The sequence below is a fragment of the Diabrotica virgifera genome, chromosome 3 (assembly GCF_917563875.1).
Source record: "Diabrotica virgifera virgifera chromosome 3, PGI_DIABVI_V3a".
NCBI lineage: Eukaryota > Metazoa > Arthropoda > Insecta > Coleoptera > Chrysomelidae > Diabrotica > Diabrotica virgifera.
The window spans coordinates 74,438,716-74,451,379 of NC_065445.1; the positions used below are offsets into that span (position 1 = coordinate 74,438,716).

Sequence of the window (12,664 nt, forward strand, 5' to 3'; positions counted from 1 at the left end):
GTACGTTAAGCCGTCGGTCCCCCTGGGCTAGTGTACATCGACACTAGTTACTTGAAACAGGGTTAAAGATGTAATTGGCGCTGGAACTATCCGAAAAGATCTCCCCGGCAAAAATGCCATACGATATTATTATTATTGACAACGACACCCGACTTGGGCGTCGAAACGTTAATAAAATCATTTTTAGGTAAAATTGTGGCTTATTTCCCATTTGAATATACTTGATTTTTAAAGAGCATTGTAATATTATTGATTACCCATTTAAACTCATGTATTACTACGTATTATAATTAAATATATAAACTATCTATTTATGACGTAAGGAATTAAAAATCCATTTACTTTAAATAAAAAATAGAGCAAGATCCTAATAGATGCATATTTAAATGATTTTTAGATAGTCCACATTATAAGAAAATTATGAAACCCGAATGAATCGTGTGAAAACACTTTTTCTTGGATATTGAAATGGAGTTTTAAAAAAGTATGACATACTAAAAACTGGGTTTTTTTTATAGGATAGTTAAAGTGACATACTTAAATGTTTGACGAAAATAGAGCTTTACTTTATCACGATAATTTAGAATTTACTTTATTACGTTTTGATGTACTTTTAAGCGGGGCATTCACGTTCCGATTTGTGATTCCTCTAGTGGTCCAACTTTCGTAGTTGGATCTAAAATTGGACCGTGAATGGGCTAGCTAGATTAATGGTACATCTAGTGGTATGAGTCGGAACATTTAGACTTTTGAGTAGAGGGGCCACTTGAAGATCCAACATCCGACTGGCGACGAAGTGGGAGCGTGAATGGTGTAGTTGGATAAACGAAAATCTTGTGGAATTATTTTGCAAGCTTTGTATACAGTACGTCCATAAAGTAACGCATAAATTCATTATTTCGTAAACCGGCGACTTTGAGGAACATCTCCGAAACAGGTCGATTTTTATTTTTAAATTACGATTTTTTGGCATATATATCATACTAGTGACGTCATCCATCTGGGCGTGATGAAGTAATCGATGATTCTTAATGAGAATAAGGGTCATGTAATAGCTCATTTAAGCTCATTAGCTTTCACAATTAAGAAACGGAAACTTCGGTACTCCAACTGATAATATAGGGTAAAATAGAAAGCAAACGCGGACCCGGAAGAAGAAGACACTCATGGCTTCAAAACTTACGCCAATGGTTTGGACTAACATCGATCGAGTTATTCAGAAAAGCCGCAAACAAAATTCAAATTGCTATGATGATAGCCAACGTCCGCAACGGACAAGGCACATGAAGAAGAAGAAGAATAGCTCATTTGAAAGTGTATTTAATTCTTTATTTAGTAATATAAACATCAATATAATTATTTGTACCAATTGTGTCCAATTTTTTTTTAATTAAATTAATTGAAGCAAAAAGATGAATGTATGTACTACTGTCAGAAAACATAAAACTGCAGCTTTAACATTGAATTTAAGCAAAAAGCAATATTTATTTGTCAAATAAACATGGTTTTCGTGTTTTCTGGCAACAGTAAAACGTATTTTGAACTAAATAAATTACATACGTTTTTCTTTTTGTCTCAATTAATTTAATTAAATTTTTTTTGAACACCCTGTATAAATAATTATGCTAATGTTTATATTAGTAAATAGAGAATAATAATAAAATATAGAATAGTAAAATAAGCTATCACATGACCCCTATTCCCATTTAAAAAATCACTGATTACGTCATCAAGCCCAGATGGATGACGTCACTACTATGATATATATGCCAAAAAAAGAATGTGTGTGTACTTTGTACGCACGTAAGAAGTTATACTTCTATTATTATGATTTCAACGAAATTAATATACTTAACAGGTAATTTGTATTTTATTTAAATATTAAACTAACTTTCTTTGCCTACCACATTTAAAAATTTTTTATTAAAACGATACCAAAAATATAAAAAAAATATGAATCGTCCGGGATTTGAACCCGGGACCGCTTGATCTCCGGTCACACGCTCTACCACTGAGCTATATCCCTTTTGCTTTGACAGGTTACAAGATTTCTCATACATGCTGACAAATTTAATACAAAAATACTTTAAATATACTTACTATTATTATAAAATATCTTATTCCCGAGGAAGACAAATCCAAAGACACAAAAATTATAATAAATAATACATTTACTAAAAACACTAATATATTCTTTTCACACCTTTTCTTGCACTGATATATTTATACATAACTTGAAAGATTCAGCAACTAAACGCCATACTGTCTGTGTGCGCATGCGCGCAGTATTATGAAATTTTACTCTCAATCGCGTCTAAAGAAGTATAACTTCAAAAATTGATATTTATTATTGAAAATTTTTGCAAAAACATCTAAGTTGTCTTCTTCTAATGCCGCGTCCGCATTGGTAAATTTTTCGTGCGTATTCTCGTCGCAAGAATTTGCGCCGAAAATTTTTATCAGTGAGGACGTGGTGCTCAAATCATGTGATCTTCGCTCAAAAACCGACAACCGATGGATCGTGTGTGTTCTGTGCGTCGAAAATTCTTGCGTCCGATTTATGCGACGAACACGTCCACACTAGCACAATTTACCTCGAGCACGCAAATATTTCCGACGAACAGCTGGTTCGCAAATTTTTACCAGTATGGACACGGCATAAGAAACATTAACAGAAAGAAAACCTCAACAAAGAGGCCATGCTTTAAAACAAACAATTCAAATAAAAGTAATTTTTCTTTCGTAAGATTATATTCATTCATTCATTCATGAAGCATTACAATCCCTAGGGATTATAACTAACGCCGTGGCGTTTAAAATCCTATTCTTGGATTACTCCTCTATCATTTCCTAGCTTGCTGTGTATCTTTGCTGTTCTCATGACTCTTTTCCATTTCTTCCTGTCCTTGCACTGAACTTTCCAGTCTTTCACATTCATTGCCCTTATGTCTTCTTCTACATCATCCAGCCTCTCATTTATAAACATGTTAAATTATCTAAATACAAGTTGTAAACGTAATATGTAATAAATAGGCATAATTTGTTAATGTTGTTTGAAAAAATAAAAAAAAAATAATATTAAAATGAACACATAATAAAATAATAACAAAAAAAAATAATAAACAAAAAAAAAGAAAAAAAGGAACAAAAATAAAAAAGAATAGAAAAAAAAAAGAAGTAAAAAAAGTATTTCGCACAAATTAAAATATATATAAAAAAAAACACAGTAAAATAATTAAAAAAAAACAAAATAAAAAAAGTTACACAATATACCAATGTATCTATAAAAATAAAATTGTAGAATGTACTTATGTTATAAGAAATTTATGACTATGAATCTGCAATCAATCAGAAACAAGTCTGGCTAATTGGCTCTGCCAAAGCCATTTTTCAAAAAAAAAAAAAAAATGCATCACCCAGCCATCTTCTTCTGGGTCTCCCTCTGCACCTAGGCCATAGTGGTGTCCAGTTAGTTATCCTTCTCAGCATATCTGATTGTGGGCGTCTCTGTATATGTCCTATCCATTCTAAGCGAAGCGATTTTATGTATCTGACTATATTTTCTCTCTTTAATTCTTCTTCAATTTCGGTATTTGTTTTCATTCGTATTTCTCCTTCTCTTGTTACGTTGTGGCCCAGTATTGTTCTCATTATTTTTCTTTCAAATTTCAGAAGATTATCTTCTTCTTTTTTGTTAATCGTTGTTGTTTCCATCCCATATGTAACAACAGGTCTTATTAAGGTCTTATCATCTTGGTTTTCTTGGTTTTCTTATTTAGGGTTTTGCTTCTCAGCAGATTTTTTATTCATTCCATATGTTTTTTTGCCTTTCAGAATTCTTTCATCTGTTCTCTCTTTTCCGGTTTTCCCTATTGTTGCTCCCAAGTAGCTAAAGGTGGATACAGTTTCAAATTTATGGTTCTGTGTTATTAGATATTTCTGATTTGTTGTGTCGTCCTTCCCTATCGTCATGTATTTTGTTTTGTGCTGGTTTATCTGTAGCCCTATTCTCTTCGCTTCCTTATCTAATTTTTCAACTGCTTTTATAAGTGTCATCTTCTTCTTCGCTATGATGACTAGATCATCTGCATATGCTACCAGTTGAAGTTGATCTGATAATGTTTTTGTTTGCAAAGTTTGTTCTTCTTATTATTACTTCCAACATCAGGTTAAATAGTGTCGGTGAGATAGGGTCGCCTTCTTTCACGCCTTTGTTTATATTGATTTCGTTTGAAGTTGTTCCGTTGAAACTAATCTTTGCTGTGGTGTTCTTTAGGCTTACTGTTAGCATATGTATTAATTTTTCTGGGATTCCAAGATTCTCCAGCTCCTCCATCATTTTCGTTCTATTAATTGTGTCAAAAGCGCTTTTGAACTCTACGAATATTAGGTGTATTTCTCTGTTGTATTCTCTCGATTTTTGAATTATTTGCTCCACTGTATGTATGGAATTAATTGTCGATCTTCCTGGTCTGAACCCGTTTTGGTATTCTCCCAATATTCGTTCAGCGCATAATTTAAGTCGCATGTTTATTATGTTTGCTAGAATTTTGTGGTGTTCAATAAAGTTATTGCTCTGTAATTCTCGCACTCCTCCCGATCTCCTTTTTTTTATATATATGTGGGTACTATTATACCTCTGTTCCAATCGTCTGGTATTCTGTTTTGTGTCCATATTTGTTGTATTAGCTGGTTTATTTCTTTATGTAATTCTCTTCCTCCGTATTTTAATAATTCCACTGCTATTTCATCTTCTCCTGCTGCTTTTCCGGAGGTTTTAATTTCTTTTTGTACTTCTTCTTCTGTGGGAATTTCTACTTCGTCGTTATCTTGTATTATTGGTCTTACTTCTTCATCGCGGTGTGCTTCTTTCGTGGTGAATAGCATTTTTTCATAGTATTGTTCCCATATTCTGCTGATCTGTTTGTCTTCAAACACGGTTTCTCCTTTTTGGTTTTTTAGTCCTCTTGTTTTAATGCTGGGCGTATTTTTTGTCGCTCTGACTTTTTTATAAAATTGTTTTATTTTGTATTTTTTTCTGTCTTTTTCAATATCCTCCAGATTTTCATTTAACCAGTCATTTTTCTTCTTTTTATTTGTTGCGTTGGCTTTGTTTTTCGCTATTTTGTATTCTTCCCTATTTTGTTCTAACGGGTTGTTGATGCATGTCATTCTGGCTGAATTTTTTAGAGTTCTGTCTGTTTTGCAATCTTAATCGTACCAGTCTTCATTTCTTTTTGTTGTTTTTTTCCTTTGTTTGTCGTCTCATTTATTTTGATTTTTAATTCTTGCCATCTTTCGTTTATATTTGTGGATGAACTAGTGAGGTTGTATATATTTTTATTCATCTGTTGTTCAAATTTCTCTCTTATTTCAGTCTCTTCTAATGCTCCTAGATTCTATTTATTAGAGTTTGTTTTTTAATTAGAATATATAATGTTAAGAAAATGAGATTTTAAAGGAAAAGTCAAACAAGAAGGAATGCAGGTAATTTTCCCCTTGTTACCATATTCTAAATTTCAACAAAATTTAGAGGAAATAATCAGATATTTTTGACATGCGATTACTTATTACACCGAGCATTTCATTGGCTAGAATTAGTGACGAGTTTACATGGCGTCATTATTATATTTGCTGAGATTGTAAAAATGGTAACTGACGTCTGTCATAATATTGGAGGTTAAATATATTGTCAAATTATTGTTTTCAAATTACATTTTACTTATTTCGTTTATATTTTAACGACAGCTTATTTTTAACCAGCTTCACTTTCCCTTCTCTATCCTTGATTGGTCGATTAGGTTCGTAATGTTTTTGATTTATGGTAGGTTTTCTTCTTCTTCTTCTGGTTCCTATCGGTTTCGGATGTTGCAAATCATATTGGCAATAATAACCTTCCTCGCTGTGCTCGAAATAGTTTCGTTGAGGTTTTCTTAAACCATGTTCTCAGCCATGATATTCTCCTTCTACCGGGTCCTCGCTTACCTTTGACTTTACCTTGCAATATGAATTGCAGCAGGGAGTAACGATGTTGATTTCTCATACCGTGTCCCAGATACTGCAGTTTTATGCGATTGATGGTAAACACAATCTCCGGTTCCTTCTTCATTCTACCTAGGACTTCCTTATTCGTGATGCTTGCTGTCCATGATATTCTCAGCATTCTTCTATAAAGTCACATCTCAAATGCTTCAAGTTTTTTAATAGTGGTGTCTGTAAGCTTCCATGCCTCCGCTCTGTACAATAATATAGAGAAAACATAACATCTCAAATGTCTCATTTTTTATCTAGGGATATGATGGGGCTTTTGAAGATGGCGCTCATTTTGTTAAAAACCATTCTTGCCTTTCCTATGCGTCACTTTATTTCCTGGTCATTGCTCCACTGCTCCACTGCATGGTAGGTTTAGTTAGGCGTTAATTTTAACAAATGTTGCTGGCTAAATGGGCACAGCTCCCAAAGGTCATAAAAGAAGAAGAAAAAAAAAAGAACGTGTGTGTACTTTGTACGCACGTAAGAAGTTATACTTCTATTATATGATTTCAACGAAATTAATATACTTTAAACAGTTTATTTATATTTTATTTAAATATTAAACTAATTTTAATACTTACTACTTCTCAAAAATTTTTATTAAAACAGTGCCAAAAATTAAAATAATAAAAGAATAAAACACACACAAACAAACACATTGAAGAATGCCACAAATGATTTCTGAACAATGTAGGAAAATTTTTTTAACTGAATACGTATTTTCTGAAAAAAAAAATTATATAATAAACTTATAATCATAAAATGTATAAAAAAAATAAAAAATATAAAAGTTTCCACTGGGGTTCGAACCCGCTTATCAACGCAGTTAGTTTTGAAATTCATTCACCTTAAACTTTTACCCACGGAGACCATGTGTCATCATGTGCGAAGATCAACTAACTAAACGGATTAAACTTTTGACGGTTCTGAATTTAACCAAATTATTTTGATTTTGAATTGAAATTATTTAGAATTGAAAGAAATATTAGAATACAACAAAACATAGAGTAAGAAAACAATATATTAGGTGAATATTGATAGAAATTTTGATGGTAATCAAATTATGTAAATCAAAGCATTACATACTATTTTAGTAGGTTCTTTTTAAATTTTCCAAATAGGTAGGTTCTACCTATGAAATTTTTTATTAGGATACTGAAACATTTAAAATAATTACATAACTGCCCCTTTTAAAAGTATTTAAAAAGTCACTACAATATTATGAACTTGCATTTTTCTCTGCCATCACAACAATAAAAACTAATATACACAACATTAATTTGTTTATCCAAAATCTCCATATTGAACAATTATTGACAGATGATTTTAACACACAATCACATCCCGTATAATGTTTATACCATACTGTCTGTGTGCGCATGCGCGCAGAATTATGAAAATTTACTCTCAATCGCGCCTAAAGAAGTATAACTTCAAAAACAAACAAAAATCTTACAGAACCTTCTATAGGACATGACTTTGACACTTATATTAGAGACAGTTATGTTTGTTTCACACTCTTAAAGACAAAGAGAAACAGTGTAGCCGTTACTTGCTGTTGTAAATACATATTTGTTTGAATTTGACAACAGCGCTTTCCTGCCAAACTTGACGGTAGCTAAAAAAACTAATATGTGAGGAAAAAGGCTATAGCGGGATAAGATGGTCAAAATTGCACCAGGCTCGATTCAGTTTTGGGTTTACCCATTTGGAAAGATATAATCTAAAACTCACTCAGCCAAATTTTCACGTCCCTAGGTGCTTCTGGGGGTCCGCTATAAACAAAAACGTGTTTTTTTGAAAACAATTTTTTCCAGACGCTGTATTGCTGCAAAAAATCTGAAAAAATTAATGAAGGCGTATCTTAACAATACAAAGCTACTGGATTTTTTTCAGATTTTTAGCTTCAAACTTGAGCACAGGAAAATTTTTTGAAATTTTCAAAAAAAATTTAGGTTATGTTGGAAATTTTTCGCCAACTTTAAAATATTGTTTTTTTGTGAATTTTTCTCCATTATTTCGTTTGGCATAGGCATCATTATCATTTTCGACGTGTAAATACCTAAAAATTGAAAAAAATTTTTTTATATACATAACCTCAACAACATACAGCTAAATTAATGATTATTTACCTTTTTATATGTATTTTTACCTTTACCATCAAAATCAGCTAATAAAACTTATTTTTTCCTACACCATGCACAAAAACTCAAAACCCCCGTTTTTCGGCGATTTTACTAAATAGCCTCAAAAATCAATCAAAAATAATTTTTAACGGTTAAAAAATTAAAATTTTGTTGTTATCGATATAATGTAATACAATTAATACTTAAATAAGTGATTTTTTTGCACGATTATTTGAATATCGTCCCATTAATGGTACCCTGCCATAGGCTGATAAAAAAATCAATAAATTAAGTTTTTTTACGTTTAAAAAATAAAAATTTTGTGGTGTTCGATAGAAAATGTTCCCCCTTTATAAAAATACTCGTTGCGGTTGTGATTTTCAAAGCGTGCTTAGGTTAAAAAAAGCACGCTACTTTGGTGCCGTATGCAACGAAGCGCTTCTAGCCACGTTTTTGGGAAAAACTAAGGAAAAACCACTCCTTAAGCACCTACTGCCGTCGAAGCCACTAACTACTTAAGTAATAAAAATCTTTTTATTCAACGTTAATGAGGAATTAGTGGCAATATGAGGCAATAGTGCAACCTAAAGAGTGCAGTGTTTAAAGGGATTAATAAATTAATTATTAAAAAATTACTCGTACTCATGAAATTACAAAATTCAAATTCCTAATATACAGTATGATGCAAAGGAAAGGAATAAATTCGTTTTTTCTTAAACTGTCGACTCTAAGGAAAAATCCCGAAAGAGGTCGATTTTCTTAATTATGATTTTTTGGCATATATATCATACTAGTAGTGACGTCATCCATCTGGGCATGATGACGTAATCGATATTTTTTTAATGAGAATTACGGGTATTTGAAAAACCATAGTAGTAAAAAACTTCGGTTTGTGTAATGATATAAAATTTTATTAAAAAACTTCTAAAACAGTCATCCAAGCACGTCCAGAACGTTTTCGATTTAGTCAAATCACCTTCAGTGACATTCTGTGTACTAATTGAAACTAGCCCACTAGTTGCTATAGCGTCTTAAAAATTACATAATTTTATTAAAATTATACTTTTGGAATGGCAAGTCAAGACGAGTGACATAGACCAAATTTCGTCTTGACCTCGAACTCGTCTTGACAAGTACCCCTTCAGTTTTTCGAGCAGGGAAGCCATGCTGTGAATATTAATAGTAAAATCCATTAGTATCGACATTGTGCCGCATTTAAAAAGTATAATTTTAATAAATAATTATGTAATTTTTGAAGACTATATATATCAACTAGCGGACTAGTTTCAATTACTAAACAGAGTGTCACTGAAGATGATCTGACTAGATAGAAAATGTTCTGGTGTTTTTCTATAATTTATTTGGATGAATTTTTTAAAAGTTTTTTAATAGAATTTTATGGGCACGCGAGGTTTCCCCAACACGACTCTACCTTATCGGCAGAGTCTACGAGAAGTGTACGGTAAATTGAAGCTGTAATTACAAAAAAAGAAATATGTATGTCTTTGTACTCACTTTATAACGCTCAAAAAATTACGGAATCTGGAGTTCAATGCATATTTTTTTTAATTCTCGTATCAAAGTTACGAGTGAAGTTAGTCGTAATGATGACAGTTGGGGAAACGTCCGCGATCCGAATTTTATACGATGATAAAAAACCGAAGTTTTTTATTTCTGTGTAAGTTTTTTAACTATGGTATACAGCCAATCACTGGGACTTTACTATAATTTGATTATTCGAAAGGTTATTCAATTCTCTATTCAGTAGTATAAACATTACCATTATTAGAAAAGACTAAGTTTTCAATCTAATAGCACATAAAATAACATCAAAAATATTACTCTATGTACATCCCACCAGATTGAAAATAATGGAAACATTACCATTATTACCTATTTATACAGAGTGACCAAAAAAAAATTTTTTGAAATAAATTAATTTGCAAAGAAAATAATGTATGTAATTTATTTAATTCAAAATATATTTTACTTTCAGAAAACGGAAAAAAATGTTTATTCGAAAAATAAACATTGCTTTTCGCTTAAATTAAATGTTCAAACTTCCAAGAGGCAGGTGGCTGGCAGGAGCTGGCTTGAACATTGAACTTACGTGAAAAGCAATGTTTATATCTCAAACATTTTCTTGTTTTCTAACAGCAGTAAAATATATTTTGAAGTAGATAAATTACTTAAATGCTTCTTTGTATGTCAACTAATTTAATTCAAATTTTTTTTGGTCACCCTGTATAAATAATTAGGTTAGTGTTTTTATTACTGAATAGAGAACTGAATATCCTTTCAAATGAGTTGCCACACGACCCATATTCTCATTTAAAAAAATCATCGATTGCGTCATCACGCCCAGATGGATGACGTCACCAGTGTCACACTCGACCCGTTTCGGGATTTTTCCTAAAGTCGCCAGTTTACTAAATAACGAATTTATTCCTTTCTTTGCATCATGCCATGCTGTATATTAATTTGAATTTTGTAATTTCATGATTGTGTAGTAACTTTTTAATGATTAATTTATTAATCCCTTTAAAAACTCTGCACTCTTTACGTTGCACTATTTAATCAATTAAGTAATTCAAATAATTTAATAATTATTTATTTAAATAATAATTCCTCATTAACGTTTAATAAAAATATTTTTATTATGTAAGTAGTTAGTGGCTTCGACGGCAGGTCCTTTAGGATTGGTTTTTCCTGAGTTTTTTTCAAAAACGTGGCTAGAAGCGCTTCGTTGCGTACGGCACCAAAGTGCCGTGCTTTTTTAAATCTAAGCACGCTTTGAAAATCACTACCGCAACGAGCATTTTTATAAGGGGACAACAGTTTCTATCGAATACTACAAGAATTTTATTTTTTTAAACGTATATGCCAAAGGTTTATAAAAAAAATCAATAATTTTTTTTATAAGCCTTTGGCAGGGTACCCTTAATGGGACGATATTATTATATTATATGAAATTCAAACAATCGTGCAAAACAAAAAATCATTTATTTGAGTATTAATTGTATTACATTCTATCGATAGCAACAAAATTTTAATCTTTTAAACGTTAAAAGAATTATTTTTTTACTTATTTCTGAGGCTATTTAGTAAAAACGCCAAAAAACGGGTTTTTTGGGTTTTTGTGCATGCTGTAGGAAAAAAAAGTTCTATCTAGCTGATTTTGATTGTAAAGGTAAAAATACATATAAAAATGTAAATAATGATTAATTTAGCTGTATGTTGTTGAGATTATGAGTCAAAAACCAGAAAATCTAAAAAAAAACAGTTTTTTCGATTTCTAGGTATTTTCCACGTCGAAAATGATAATGATGCCTATACCATTCGAAAGAATGGAAAAAATACACAAAAAACAATATTTTAAAGTTGGCGAAAAATTTCCAACATAACCTAAAATTTTTTTGAAAATTTCAAAAATTTTCCTGTGCTCAATTTTGAAGCTAAAAATCTGAAAAAAATCAGGTAGCTTTGTATTGGGAGATACGTCTTCGTTAATTTTTTCAAATTTTTTGTAGCAATACAGCGTCTGAAAATTTTTTTTTCAAAAAAACACGTTTTTTTCCATATCGGACCCCCAGAAGCACCTAGGGACTTGAAAATTTGACTAAGTGAGTTTTCAATGATATATTTTCGAATGGCTAAACCCAAAACTGAATCGAGCCTGGTGCAATTTTGACCATTTTATCCCGCTATAGCCTTTGTTGAAGTTGTTTGCCGTCAGTTTTGTATCGGTGGGTTATGATGTCATTAAATCTATGACGTGCATTCCGAATTGCGTGCATTCTGTTTTTACCATTCGATAACTTATCGAAAGAATTTAGAGTTAATTTATAAATTTTTCTAGACTCCAGACTATTAACTCGTCTTCGACGAAGCCCTGATGACGACCCACAATCAGAAGCTCTCATAGAAACAAGATTCGGTCGTGGATGGCAAAACAATCACCATGGATATAATCACGTAGTTGGTAAGTTTTTATACCATCTTTGTAATATTGCTCATTACCTGCATGTGCCTGTGCATTGCGGACAATTTGGTCGTCTTCCTGTAGGTCATGTATATATTCCAATTTTTGCTTCTCCAGGACACTGGAATCGGGGACCAAAACGGGGATATCGCCATTGGAACTCTGGACATGACTTGGGTAAGTAAGCACGTTCTAACATACATTTAATTGAATCTTATTTTGAATCGTATTGATCAATTGAAAGATTTATAAACAAGCAATAATTGGACTTCGTAAGTCCAAGATTTTCACCAAACGTGACCGAAAGTAGAACTGAAAGTCGATACTTATTTTTGAACTCTTCGTGCAACTTTGCGTCGATTGATATACGAGTTCACTATACGTTTTGAGTCATTCTTGCCAAACTTCCGGTCATAACTTTTTAACTGGAAATGACATCATCACCATCATCATTCTCTTTGCCTTATCCCTATGCGGGGTCGGCTTCCCTAATTGCATTTCTCCACACAATTCTATCTTGGGA

General features: G+C 31.9%; 1 protein-coding gene across 2 annotated transcripts in view; it reads left to right on the forward strand.

Annotated features, from left to right (window-relative positions):
- LOC114337095 (protein pygopus-like) overlaps positions 1-12,664 on the forward strand; it is a 92,001-nt gene that overhangs the window by 21,682 nt on the left and 57,655 nt on the right. Inside the window, exons 2-3 of one of the 2 annotated variants that reach the window (XM_028287473.2) lie at positions 12,019-12,141; positions 12,259-12,318. In XM_028287473.2, the coding sequence (XP_028143274.1) occupies positions 12,019-12,141; positions 12,259-12,318 (183 nt within the window). The remainder of the gene's footprint in view (positions 1-12,018; positions 12,142-12,258; positions 12,319-12,664) is intronic. The other variant, XM_028287474.2, reaches the window with a different exon arrangement.